Source organism: Polyodon spathula, chromosome 3 (genome assembly GCF_017654505.1).
Source record: "Polyodon spathula isolate WHYD16114869_AA chromosome 3, ASM1765450v1, whole genome shotgun sequence".
NCBI lineage: Eukaryota > Metazoa > Chordata > Actinopteri > Acipenseriformes > Polyodontidae > Polyodon > Polyodon spathula.
The window spans coordinates 7,032,712-7,047,757 of NC_054536.1; the positions used below are offsets into that span (position 1 = coordinate 7,032,712).

General features: G+C 37.3%; 1 protein-coding gene across 2 annotated transcripts; it reads left to right on the plus strand.

The window, feature by feature from the left end:
• The first annotated feature begins 170 nt into the window (after positions 1-170).
• On the plus strand, positions 171-11,640 carry LOC121311604 (mitogen-activated protein kinase kinase kinase 8-like). Of its 2 annotated transcripts, XM_041243979.1 has the most exons (8): positions 171-800; positions 1,597-1,956; positions 3,196-3,366; positions 5,030-5,291; positions 7,005-7,111; positions 7,527-7,679; positions 8,697-8,943; positions 10,522-11,640. In XM_041243979.1, the coding sequence occupies exons 2-8, from the start codon at positions 1,618-1,620 to the stop codon at positions 10,647-10,649; spliced, it is 1,407 nt and encodes a 468-aa protein (XP_041099913.1). In that variant the 5' UTR covers positions 171-800; positions 1,597-1,617; the 3' UTR covers positions 10,650-11,640. The 2 variants fall into 2 exon arrangements, with proteins under 2 accessions (XP_041099913.1, XP_041099912.1); XM_041243978.1 differs by lacking the exon at positions 171-800 and having other exon boundaries at positions 1,384-1,956.
• The last annotated feature ends 3,406 nt before the right edge of the window (positions 11,641-15,046 follow it).

A 15,046-nucleotide genomic window follows, 5' to 3' on the forward strand; every position in this document is an offset into this window, starting at 1 on the left:
AAATAGATACATCAATAAATACATATTTAATAAGTAAAACAAAACAAACGTTTTCACAATGCCAAATATTCTAGTACTGTTGAAGCATTGGGGTCGGGGGCTGTGTGAATAAACAGACCCAAATAAAAAGTCTACCTGAAATGTGATCTCCTTAACGTTTATCTTGCCCAGTGTCTCGTATTTATCTTACTGACTGCTTGTGGTTATATGACTTTTTTTTTCACTTTGTGATGTTGGTAACGTTACAGTATATGAATGTAGCTTGTTGAGTGTCAGTGGAATCTAACTGACTCACATTCTTCATCCCCTGCGAGTGGCACAAAGAGCAGCGGGATATAACTCAGAGGGCGTATTGCGCTTATTTGTCAGAAACTTGGGAGTTTCCAGTCAGAAAGAAAGAAACACATGGGATAGTCTAACAACATTTGAAAAAAAAAAACACAATACTGTACAGTCTCAAATGTTTTCTACCAAGTGTCTATCTTTTCAAGAAGGCAGATACAGCGCCTTAAAAACTTAAAACCAAATTGAAGACCAGGAACAGGCTAGCGGTTTTTTTTTTTTTTTTTTTTTTTTTAATTGGTTGTTTACGTGGAAACCAAGCACTTCCTCAATGTTGTAGGAGGAAATATTATTGGTTTTGCTTTATTGCCTAACGCCGTGGTTCTGCCTCCTGCGTCCTGAACAGAAGGTCTGACCGATACCGTTTTTCATTTGTGAAGCGGTACGTATTTCGGCAGCGCAGTACACAATGGAGTAATAGAAGGTTGCTGAGATTAAAAAAAAAAAAAAAAAAAAAGGTAAAATATATATATTTTTTATGATTATTATTATTTCCTTCTAAATTGACAACGGGGTAAATAATATATAACTCTTTTACTTTTTACTGACGACCCAGTTTTAATGTACCGATATTGTCATATGGACACACATGTCAATACACTTGTATCAGAAATTGGTTTAAATGTACTCGGAGTTTCATTATTTGAACCAGCGTCTGAGAAGTAAATGTAAACAAACCAAAAAAAAAAAAAAAAACACAGTAGCGTCCTTTCTTTCGACAGGAAAATAAATTATGACTTCACCTTATTCCGATTTGTTGAGGGAATTACAATTCAAAAGGGAGAAATCACTAGTCGCAGTAAGACCAGAGTATACTTCTAAATTATAGGATATGTTACAAATTATACTGATATACTATATATATATATATATATATATATATATATATATATATATATATATATATATATATCTATATATATATATATATATCTAGATATTGTCGTCAAGAAGTTCTCGTCCAGGCTTTTCAAGATTGGCTTTGCTTTATGTCTCTGTGTGATTAATTTTCTGTGGAAGCTGTGTGGGTGGGTGGATGGCTGGCTGAAGGTCCCTGGGGTTTCTCTGATACCCCGTGAAAGAGTCCCTCCATTTGCTTTACAGACGGGAATGTAGCTCCTCCTCGTTTCTGTTCATATGCTTCCATCACGCTTCTGGATTTCTTTTAAACAGAACGTGGCAGATGTGGCGTGCAGGGAGTCACATCGCTCCCAGCCATATGAGTAATGTTAGTTCACCAATGTTTCATTTCAGAGGCAGTAAAGACAAGCAGTTATGGAGTACGCGAATGAAAACGCTGGGATAGAACTACTGCTGGCTCACATGAATTTGGATGATTTTATTGACGTTATGGGAAATCTTTATCCACCTGAAGACACTGCAATCTTTGATGAGAGCTTGGTGTCAATGACCCAAGAAGAAATGGATGACATTGAGGAGACTGCCAGTTCATTGCTGCTGGATAATGGCGATGATGACAAACCCAGTTTGCTGAGGGTCTGTATGAAATATGGAACAGTTAATGACTTGTTATCTTTTGCAAACTGGGTGTCAAACACACCGCAGACTATTCTGCAGCACCCGAAACAGGAGATGGGTGTAGTGCTAAATAAGGTAAGCTGATGTTGATCAAAACTGAAGTTTTATTGTACTCTTAATTTGTGCTTATGTCACTATTACACTGAATTTCATGTTTTGTTTGTAATGTCTTATCTGTTGAAATTGTCATATACACAGCTATCAATTCATCTGTAAATGCTGTAAAACACCATAGAACAGTTTGCTGTGCATATTGTATACTCTACAGTGAACTCATGTCTCTTTATGTAAGGTCCTGTTGTAAACTAATCACAAGATGAACGAATTCCTGTGTCTTGTGGGGTAAGGGGTTATAATAGTAGAAGCAGATATAAGCTACATTGTATGTACAGTATTCTATGATGCTTTTTGCTAATGCATAGATTGAATTAATACATATTGTATTTGAGGATTATTTTAGATTAGTTGCCACTTTGCAAAAGATGCTGCTTTATAAAAATATTGTCAAGTGATTAATTAATACTGTAAAGCATCCTGTATGTGTTTCTGTTTTTAAACAACATAGATTCAGGGCATACAAAGAGGACATACAGCACTGTATCTGCCATTCATAGTGCACAATTGTGTGTACAGAGTTGGTCCTCACATGACTTGAGTATTAGTGTGATTAATTAAGCATCCTGTTGAGGTCTGCTTCTGCTGTTACTGTCCCATAAACCATTTCAGAGAGATTCTTTATATTCAGTGTTAGAATACTCCTAGGAAAATATGTAGCTTTACCCCGCTGGCAGCCATTGTAAGACCTTTACCAGTATTGTACAGTTCACACACACTGTGGCACAGCAGGCCTGATTTTTGTTTTGTTTGAACCAGTGCAAAGTTTGTTGATCACACCTGTCCGTCAATCAGTCTGGCTGGCTTTCTGCCACACTCTACAGAGTGAACAAAATATCTGCTTTGGTCTTGCACCGATCTTCACAAAACTTTATTCGTAACTCCTACCCTCCTGTAGACGTTTTTGGATTGCAGTTTACTGTAATCAGCAGATAATATGGGCACACTAGAAAAATGTAGCTGAAAGTATGCAGTTCAGGGACTGCAATTAGGAGGAGCCTGTGAATGTGCCGCCGAATCAAGGCAGCCTCGCACAATGCCAGCAGTACTTGGTTTCCTGCTGGTTTGCACTACATGTAATCTCTGTACCTTTATGAAAGTACTGCGTAGAAAGAGGTTGGCAGTTTCTGTCACTGATCCGAGAACACAGGAATTCAGCTTCTCTGGCTTCTCAGTTTCTGCTCACCTTCCCTTTCCCAGAAGAACATGGCAGTAAAGAACGGGCGCTATCAGATTGACTCAGACGTGATGCTGTTTCCATGGAAACTGACCTACCGGAACATTGGCTCAGATCACATTCCCAGGGGAGCTTTCGGGAAAGTCCACCTGGCTCAGGACACTCAGACGAGAAAACGAATGGCATGCAAACTGGTATGTGATACCCAGGAATGTACACTTTCTAGGTGAAAGGTCATGCATTTCCCTGCCCCATAGAAAGTGTCATAGCATAAATGATATCAAGAGAAAAACGGCAGGGAGTGTATTACAAAGCTGCGCAATTCCATAAACGCAATAATAGAGCAAGAAAAAAAAATAGAGCAAAGAGATCTTTTTATAATATTTACTGTTAATTAGTAGCGAACTAAATGTACAGGTGCATTTGAGTAAAATGTACACAGTAATAAGGCTCTAGTATACATTGTGGTAAAACTGATTTGTCAGATTTGTAGGATGTCAAAAGCACAATTATATTGCAGTAAAAGGGAATATCTTTAACAGAATGCAGTATATAATTAATAAAAACAAACAAAAAGAAGGACCATTAGTTTTTAACTGCAGTGTCTTAAAATGGGACAAATTACATGAGTGCAGTTAGACTGCAGCTTAAATATACTATAGTGTATATTTCAATATGTTACACCAGTTTAGCATTTCAGTCTGCAACTGCACGAGTGATTCAGTAATCTACAGAAACCATATTGGTAAGCAACCTTCTTACGGGACACTACAATGCGTGTACAGTGTTATTTTGTTACTGTACTTCTGCTCTCATTAACATGACAAAGGTAATCACAGTTGTTTAAGTGCTGTTACTGTACAGACACTTTATATAATTTTGATAGCTGTTCCAGTTACAATGAAAGCTAGACTGCTAGGCTGAGCACCGCTGCTGTGGTCAGACATGTAACACAAAGCTCTCGGTTTCAGTCAAGATAGATCTGCAGATTAATTTAAAAAAAAGATTTTGTCCCAAAGCACAGCATATCATTCAGTGCCTCTGACCATGAAACACATTTTGATCTACATGTAGTGAAGCTTTACTCCAAATACTATACAGCTGAAACAGGCTTTTAGACGGAGACCCCATATTTAACACTGAATGACCGTCTGCTACTGGAAAAACCCAAATGACTGAATAATTTCTCGTTGAGGACAGGAAACAAGACTGGAATCTGAAAGTAACATATTTACCACTCAGGAAACTCGGAGGAAACTCCCTTTACAGTATAAGTACTGACTGAAACTTAAGCGCCTGTAATTATTAGGGCCCAGAAATGCTTTGACCATCCCTCTAAACTGTAAATCAGTTTTTGTCCCTTGTTTTTGTGTGGTTAAGGACACAAATCAAAATGTAACAATATTAATTTAAAGAAAAAGCAGATTACAAAATTACTAAAGAATTGATTTTCTTATATCTTTTATTTTTGAGGATTTTTTTTAGTTTACTTCCTTAATGGTAAATGCCAAAGTAATTATAACATCAAACCAAAAGTCAGGGTGTGGAATTGTGCAGTAATTGTTTAGAAACTACACTGGGGACCATATTCACAAAGTATTTGTCAAGTTAGCACTTTTTTCTGTAAAACCTAAAACACACTGCTCATGTTACAAAACTAGCCAGATTAGTTTTTAAGGTCAACATTTGTTCTCTTTTAAGAAAACCATTGTAAACTTAGCATAGTGGTAATTGCTTGGTGAATTTGGTGTTATGGTGTGATCCTGGCACCATGCCAAGTTCTCTGATCACACTGAAAATAAGAAGTAATGCCAACCCTTTACCGAATCAGCCTTATCTGTGATCCCTATATTCCAGATTCCTGTGGAACATTTCAGACCAGCTGATGTTGAAATCCAAGCCCGGTTCCGCCACGAGAACATTGCAGAGCTGTACGGAGCCCTGCTGTGGGACGAGTCTATCCACCTGTTCATGGAGGCAGGAGAAGGGGGTTCAGTCATGGAAAAGCTGGAGAGCTGCGGGCCCATGAGAGAGTTTGAGATCATCTGGGTCACCAAACAGGTTCTCAAAGCCCTTGACTACCTGCATTCCCATAAAGTTATACACCACGATATCAAACGTAAGAATTCCTTCTTGATTTTACAGCTTTGCAATTTGCAGCTTGTTTACAATGCAATCCTGCAGGATGACTGAAGTAGTTTTTTAAAAGCAGTGAGTAGTTGTTTCTTGATGAAAGAAATGCACAGTCCTTTTCTTCAGATATTAGTTTGGTTTATTCAGTATATACAAGTTTACTTACGGAAACAAAAAGAACGCTCAAAGCAAAACAGTACAGATCACACTTTCATATGCAAATTTCACGGTGCAAAACTAAAGTTCAAACAAAACATAACAGAACAAAATAATACAGTGGAAGACTGTAGGTTTGATCCTCCAGGACTTCTCGATCGACAAGTCTGCAGTACTAGCCTTAATGAAAGAGAGAAGTGAGCTGTGCTGAGTGCACCTTGATTAAGTAGCCACTGACCTCAGCCCCACCCTCCTTTCTTCTCTTTGTGGGTTCAGTCACCCCAGGCAACCCCCTGTGGAGAGTCTCATGTACGTGTCATAAAGAAAACTGGTTCTGGCTCACACTGCCTAAGATTGTGTTGTCTTGGTGTGGCCCTTTGTTCCTTTATGCTTAACCTATGTTATCTCTTGAGCACATCGGTTCCTCCAGGAATGTGTAATTGTGTTTATTCCTGCAGTCAGATGGTCGTCATCAGTGCAATGAAATGCAATCTTGCAATCTCGCATTTACCAGTTACTATACCTCCTCTGATAATCTCCTTTTAAAACTAACAGAGTGTACAAACCTGCAAACACTGTATCTTATATTGCATTCAAACATCTTTCCATGTTATCCAACAATGACCACTGCGCACATCTTCTTCATGAAGGAAGAATTGAACCGCTCAGTAATTACATGGAGCTGCATGCTTATGTTTGTATAAATAGGGCTGATAAGAATTTTGTTTTTTTAACAAGGTGATCCTGGAACCCACAGCAGTGTGCTGTTATAAAGCTACACTAAAATACATAAATAATAATACATTGACTGTAAAGGGTTAAATTAGTACCTAATTGCAAATAGAGAAGCGTACATATACACGTCTAGCAGTAAAGGACAAGATAAGAACTAGCTTAATTGCATGACTGATTTACCAGGTGCTCTGCAGAAGACTGCACACACCTGTGAGCTAACCTTCAGCTGTAATACAAATAGTGTCTAAAATGTAGTAACCATGGCAAATGCTACTACCGTATGTACTATTACCATGTTATAGCACTTGATGCAGATAACTGCAGTATCAACAATAACTTTCATTTATCAACTAATAACTACTGTAAATGTGACCCATATTTCATAAGGACACAGTACTGTATGTGTGTATTGCAGTTACTTTAGCTCTGTGCTCACTGAAATCATCAATGCCGGATCATTTCTTAACTGCTTAATTGCTTCATCTCGTAAACTAGATAGTTGCATTACTGAGGCACTGCCTCTGAAATAGATAAGCAGTAGAAGTGGAATTTCCCATCACCGTGGTAACTTGCATGGTCATATTGGTACAATGGCTTGCCTTGTTTAAACCATGCTTATCCACACTTTAGTATGTTTTTTTTGTCATGCTATGGCTATGGTTTCCTATACTTTTTAAAAGATGTAATGCATTGAGCATTTACTGTATAAAGCTCCACACAAAGGACGGTCATGCTGCTCTTTGTGTGTACATGAGCAATTAAGAGAAGGAATGCTGAAGCTTAACTTGCTTGGTTCATTTTGTTACAGCCAGCAACATCGTGCTGATGTCAGCAAAAGCTGTTCTGGTGGATTTTGGACTCAGTGTGCAAATGACAGAAGATGTGTATATACCGAGGGATCTTCGTGGGACAGAGGTAAGCAGTGCCACTGTCCACGTGCTTGTTAACAACACAAGGAGCAGTCCTGGTGCTCTTTCAATTTCATTTCAACATCACAGTTCTCCCCCTGGGGCCATAGTGTCCAGATTACGGCACTCCCATGCACACTGTATACTAACACCTATGATGCTCCCTGACAGCTCCCACGAGTGGAGCAGTGGGGAGCTGCTCAATGTTTGGCTCTTTGTTATAAAAGCATAATACCTCAATGTATTGGCCTTGTGCGTGCAAGAAAAAAAAAAAAAAACAGCTACAAACCGCATGTCTTGCTTTCTTTCTCTCAATTCCTGGAAGCCACACTGCACTTCACAAACATTTAACCCTTCAATAAGGAAGGGGAAAGGGTAGTTTAATTTTTCCTGTCTAATTGTCTTTGACATTTTTTTTCTAGCTCTACATGAGCCCTGAGGTGGTCCTTTGCAGAGGCCATACAACAAAGTCTGATATTTACAGCCTGGGTGCAACAGTCATTCACATGCAGACTGGCAGTCCTCCCTGGGTGAAGAGATACCCACGCTCAGCCTACCCCTCCTACCTGTACATTGTGAGTATCATTGCCAGGATTATTGAAATCACTTTGAACCCTGTTTTAATTGAATTCCTTTATCCACAGCACGGGCATGCTGTATGCAGTGTGTGGTTTATTTTATATTTTTTTATTGCTTGGTCCACATTTATAAAAGTTTCCACAATGTGTTTACTGTGATTTTGCCATGTTACAGATGTACATTTACTGTGCATTTATGTGGTTAGCCATGGTTTTTACCAAGTGATGTTTGGTAAAAAGTAATTTGCTGTTCCCATACTTTACACTTACAACTGTCATAAAACAAAATTAAAAAACCGAAAAAAAACTTTGCAGGTATTTTTAAAATAAATTAATTTATTTAGTATTATCTGTAGCAGTTGTCACAGCTGTTTAATGAAGGTAAAGGTAAAAGTCACATTATCACAGAGAACTAAAGAAAGCACTGGTAACTAGTCCCTTAAAAAGAGTTATTGCTGTATATGAAAAAGCACTCTAAAAGCAGTAACTGTAATATGCTGCACTGTGGTGTTTCCAGAATCTCCATATTTGTTATAATATATTTATGTGATGGTTCCTTTTCTTCCTATTGTCCTAGCATGAGTTAAAAACATATCTCAGTTTCATGCATGCTTCTTAGTTCTGCATTTTGAATAAAAGAAACCAAAAGTAAAGGCTGTTCCTCATGCTACTTATTTCTTTTTTTTTTCTTAGAGGGCTGATAATAGATTATTGGCTAGCAAGTGCTTCTATACCCAAGATTAAACACACCTGCTGATGTTTCATTAGGAATAGTCTTGGAACCGACCATGCTAATCGTTTCACCATTTGTCAGTAGTTTACATACTATATAAAGCATTACTTTGGTAGAGTCATTGTAAAGTTTAGTAAAGAATAGTGAAATCATGTAGAAGCATCAGTTGGTAAATGCATAGTATAAGCCAGTAAATGCATAGTAAACTGCACCATTACAGTGGTTAATTTTCAGCCACACACTTGACCTGCAAGCAGTAAGTGGTTTTGATTCCTCTTTAGATCCACAAGCAGGCCCCGCCTTTGGAGGACATTGCTGAAGACTGCAGCCCTGCCATGAGGCGATTCCTAGAAGGAGCTCTGGAGAGGAACCCCCATCACCGTCTGTGTGCATCGGAGCTGCTGAAGGACGAGGCTTTACACCCTCCCAGAGAGGAGCAGCCGCGCTGCTGGAGCCTGGACTCGGCTCTCTGTGACAGAACCCGTCTGCTGTTGAGGCAGGAGTCCGAGCTGCCCGACGCCACGAGTGGTGCGTATAGCGGAACATCACATTTCAGGGAAGGGGGTGTCCACTGGCTCTGTAGAACCACCGTGTTGAAATGTGTTTCTCAAATGATCTCCGTGCCTGAATTCACGACTATGCTAAATCAGCTCTGAACTGAACTGTTCTTTGGATTTCTTCCAACAAAAGAGTCTGGTGAGACTTACTACTGGTTGGATAATTCCTGTAATTCAGAATGAATTTAGGAGGAACCTGATTCTGCAGATTTTTAGCACATTATAATTTTAGAAACACCTCATGCATGTTGTAGAAAAGCAGAACAAGTGGAATTTACCCACCTCTGCTTAATATTAATTGCTTCTTCATTTGTTTGTGGATTACCACCAGGAGGCGGATATATCGACAAAAATATTGACACAATTGTGTGAAATGCAAATGTAAAGGTCAGCCATTTAGAAACAAGCTCCAGACATGAAGACACTTTCCTTATGCAGCTGCGGATTTACACTTAAAACAAAGTTCTTCAAACTTGTTCCTTTTTATGTACATTTAGTACGTTATGTGTATGTGTAACAGGATGGCATGTATGGTGAAGTCAGACCCGGAAGAAGCACGCAGTACTGCCATGTGAAATGTGAATTGCGCTGTTGTACAGTTTAATCAATAAACAGAAAATAAAAGGTTGAACAAACAAAAAACACTTGGTGAAATAAAACGGCACAGTAGCCAAAACGAACAGACAAACAAAACGTACTAACACTAAACAGACAAACGAGTGGACGAACAGACAAACACGGTGAGTTTAAATCAGTTAGTTACTTTAGGTTTTACTTTCCCCTTCTCCACACCTGTTCTCCACTCACCGAACACACAACCCCGAGTGAGTGAAAACATGCTGCTTTTATGCAGCTGTACCGAGACTCGATTGCTAATCAATCATTCAATTGGAGTCTCAGTACAACTGCACATGAATTAATAAAAGTGCAATTCCCTGTGCTCACATATTATTAAGTTTTACCTGCACATGAATTGCTGTGCAATCCTCATGCCTAAATACAAATATACATTTTAAACACTCTTGTTACACAGACCCAGTTATATCCCGTGTACCAATGACTATACACTAACATTAACACACTACACGTAACATACAACATAAATAAATAGCCCAGGGGTGGGGCACTTTGCCACAGTATGCAACAGCTTAAACAGAATAACTTGCTTTGTATGATTCAGTGTGGTTTATTGCTTCAGTCTATTGTTGTAAAGTAAGAAGAGAGTGAATACTTCAACATGTTTATCATTAATAAATGTGAACATGGTATTTAAATTAGCCATGTGCTAGTACAGAGAGTATAGCTTGTCCCATGTAGGGAGTACAGGGCAGTTATTTCTGTACACATGCATGTCAAAATGTATTAGACTTAATTATTAAAAAAGTAAAATGTGAAAATACAACTTTCAGCTTAAAGCTATGACTGGGTGTTGAAACAGGGCTCCGGTATTTCATCTTGCATTACAGCACCATGTTGATTAGCCTGAGTTCAGATGAGCGGGCAAGATTTTGTAGCAAAAACACTTACGGGAATCAATCTTTTCTTGCAGGTCCTTCAATATGCAGCAATGAGGAGTCAATGGCTATGAAGAGAAAAGGATCTTTGTACATTGACCTGGGAGCACTGGCTGGGTATTACAACATTGTAAGAGGACCTCTAGCGTCTGAATACGGCTAACAGCACCCGCAGAGCCACCCTTCTGAACAAGTATCCATGAAGATCTCATTCACTGTACACTTCTGAGTCAGTGCCATGGCAGTTAACACTTCAGTTTTATCAGCTGCCGTAGCTGGTATTAGCACTGCTGTGTCCCGCAGATGAATGAGGTTGAGCCACAAGTGAAACTGATGTCATTTCAAGTGAGGAACTGAGATTGTGTCTAGGTGTATGGCTTATATATTTTCTACTTCTGCTTAAGAACGTTGTTGAAAATATTATTTTGTAAAATCTTAACAGTGTAAAAAAACCACAAGACTATAGGCACATGTTAAAGAGATTCAAGCTTGTATGCCTGCAACTAAAACTACTAGTAATTCAAACAAACTGGTAAACCAACAATCTCTGGTTTGTGATTACTATAGTAAATGGTAATGCAGAGTCATATTTTACTGTGACATTGAATGTGATTGTAGGACACTTAGCTTTAATATGTGGGAAGGCAATGAACTATAATAAAAAATAAATAAACTAAGAGTAATATATACAAATATAGAACCATTATTGGTGTATTATAGCCTGATTTGGTTCTAGTACTGCTCATGAAAAAATTGTGAGCCTTTTTAAGTATAAGAATCTTTAAATGTTTCTAATAGAAAATGATGTGTGCTGTACTTTTATCTTGGTTTACAGTTTGTATAAACTGTATCTGTTCATTCAGCAAACAGTGCTTCGGGCCTGTAATATCTGGTTTATTCAGAATGTAAGTTTGACTTATTAGTATCTCGTTGTTCCTATGGAAACAGCCTCTGTGTTGTAATTGCTGTGTAGATTACCAAATGTTATATATAATATGCAACATGTTTGTATAAAGAAATCTATTAATTTTATAGCTTTGTACTGTACACCTATTGGGTGGGAATGTGAATACTATGCATTATTTCTTTAAATACACAACTATGAACAAAGGTTTTGCATCACCCTATAGACTTCGCTAATTTTGCTTAATAAAGTCGAATGAAACCTGCTGAATAATGTTAGATTAACATATTTTAGTTTTCCATATACTTAAATTGAACAGTGTGACATTTCGAAATCTAACATGACTTTGGGTAAACTTTTGCAATATCCTTTTGTCGATTTTTTAATTTTTTTTTTTATTATTATTCTGTCTCAACCCTGAAATTGCATGTGATGCAAATCTTTTGGCCAGAGCTGTAGACTATTTTTCTTCCAAAAAATGCCCTACAATTTCTGGCACTGCCATCCTACAGATGACTGCAACATTCAAACAATATAACAATAAGAGCACTGCTTACTGATTTTGAATTGCAGTCAAACCCAGATTACTAATCATGGTTCTATGACATGAACTGTAATAGACAGTCTTACTTTTAAAAAGTAATATATTACAGTTACAAGTTATTGAACAAAAAGACTAACTAGTTACAGTAACATTATTTGAAAGAAATGTAACAGGTTACAGTTACAAATAGTTACTTCTCATGCACAGCTTATATATTTTTGTTCAGGCTGCACTTTAAAATATTGAAGATCAGCTATCAAACCGACTCTTTCCTTTGCCGTCATTATCTAGCAAGATTAAATGCCAAGTGCATTTATGTGACATGTAAGGTTTGACTTATACTGTTGGCGACCTTTCTGATTCACATGTTGTGCATTAGCAGTAGTCATTTTTTTTCAAATGTAATTAAATGTAACTTTTTTTTCACATAAAATGTAATGCATTACCTGTGAAACAGGAACCATTACAGTTACAATTTACCGAAAAATGTAATCAGATTAAATTAATGGATTACTCTCCAACACTGATAAAAGAACTGATTTTTTTTTCATTTGAAGTCCACTGGTTTGAAAGATGGTTATGCCATGCCATGACAATGTACACTTCTCATCTTACGTCACAGATATAATTGAAATATATTGTCAATTAATAGAGATTGATCCAACAGATACCACTTACTACATATTAAAAAACAACTCAAAGTGCATCAGAAGAAATGTGGAAGTTAAAGCAAAGTCATATCCTTAACATGAGCTCTAATCTGTAGTAAAGGGAAATGGTAAATTATAAAAGAGGAAACGAACCTCAGTGTAGAAATTAAAGCAATGAAAGGGTTTCAAAGTGTGGTTGGTAGCTGCAGGTTTCAAAGTGTGGTTGGTAGCTACAGGTTCCACAGTGTTTCAAAATGTGGTTGGCAGCTGCAGGTGTTTTTTGTAATGACTCCAGAGAAAGGAATAACCAAGGGTGGGTGCAGTAAACCATTATTTAAAATGTCCACCCTTTAGAACAATGTTATAAGCATACCTGGTACTGTGTTAGTGTTTAAAATACTCAGACTGATTGCAATATGAGTGTATGAGGGAGGAGAGATCGTATTGTTATCTTTTCTTTAAACAAAGAGCTTTTACCCCAACACCTGTATTACACAGATCTGATAAGGTTATCACTCAGACTTTCCTGTGTATTTTGTACCTTCCTTGTTATGACCTATTTACCTAAAAAGCAACATTTCACAAAAAAGCCACTTTCTCACTGCAGCCATGATGTAAACAGGTTATATGGATGTGATACTGTCTGATTCCTCTGTCTATATTTAACTGATATTGTGCTGCACACATTTTTGCATTACAACTCCTGGCTTGTGCCTGCTCTTTGGATAAACAGAGCACTTCAGTCTTCTGTAAAGTTTTTTTCACAATAACAGTTTGACATTTTTCAATGCATTTAGTTTTTTTTTTGTGACGTAAAGAAAAATGTATTTTATAAAAATAAACCCTTTTATTTGAAATGAAGCATTTGCATTATATGTATGTAATAAGGCCAGACAGGGTGTCCATATACGTTGAATATACAGACACCTCGGGTGTTGTGTGGCATGAGATGAAGTAAGTTTTAGGGAAAAAATTTAGTTTTTTTTTTTAATTAAATGTCCTTACGCCAACAAAGGGACCACAAAAGTAGTACACACTAAGTTAAGCCAAGTAAATTGATTGAATTGAAACATGCAAAAGTAAGCTAATATTTATTTTTGATGTACTGAATTGAATTTTACATTGCCTTGAAAAGTCATTTTTCAAGGTCTGTCGGAGAAGGGTGGATAATGTGCAGAAGCGTCTGTGTTTTTCTGTAGCTTTTACAAACCACTAAAAATACATTAGTTGAAGTGACAAAGTCAGGGTGAATGAGTATAAAGACAGTGATTTTATTTTTGTAATTTTTTTTTGTATTTTTTTCTGTTTTGCTATCTTCCAGTTCATTTAATTGTTCTTCATCCAAATCGGCATGTCTATTTACTACTTTTGGCTGCAATTATTATGGGTCAGCTTCATTTTATTTCTGCCCTCCTGCCTACCCAAGTAAAACAGTGAAATAGGTGTGACCCCCGCCACCCTCCCCCATGGGAATAAGAACAAGCAGAAAACAATAAGAGCTTCTAAGAACCAGCAATAGGGAACTTCCTGAGTTCAGCTCAAAAAAGAACGTTTTGCATGTGTATTTTGGAAACCTAAATTTGGTTTAACCCAGTTTTATTTTTGCTTTGGGATATTTTGTATATTTTTTTGTTGTTGTTATTCAATACACTTCTGGGCTTTGAGTAAATAAATAAAACATCTAAAATCTGGATTGAGTGGGGAAGCTGTAGCCAGTTGAACTGCTACTCAGCTTGAATTAGTGTAAAAACAGGTCATTTAAAAATGATTGTGGAGTCAGATTTATTTTCTCTTTCATAGTAAAATAATTACGTGGAGCATAATGCTCTGTATTCTTTTTATTAAAGAAAAAATATATATAAGTGTACAAACCACAGTAAGTGACAGTTTGAAAGTGGAACTTAACCTTCATAGCTTTGATGTGACGTACCTTGAATGCGGATGATAATAAGCTATTTTTAACAGATATGATAAATCCATAGTAAGAAAATAACCACAAACCACTGGCACATTGGATATAGCTGGAACAAAACGGATTGGATTGGATCGACCCTTGTTGCCCTCCCCTTTGTTTAAACGAATACAGAGCATTGTCAAAAATAAATAGACACCCCATCTTATTAACGTATGAAAAGTCTCTGTATAAAAACTGCTCTCACTGTATAGAAAACTGTATAGTGTTCAGTACAAACTCATTACTTATCATTGCTGTTTCCTGCACTGTGTTTAGTCTTAATACTACTGCTACGACAACTACTACTACTACTAATAATAATAATAATAATAATAATAATAATAATAATAATAATAATAATAATGGAAGAAGTGGAGGTCTTTGGGCATCCTACAAGCACGCCCTACACCCAGGAACTCTGCAGTGTCAGCAGGTTCTACTGGATGTTGGAGGACAAAGACTAGAGTCTACTTGAGTTCACGTGTCCCTGGCCAGTAGGGTCAGCTGT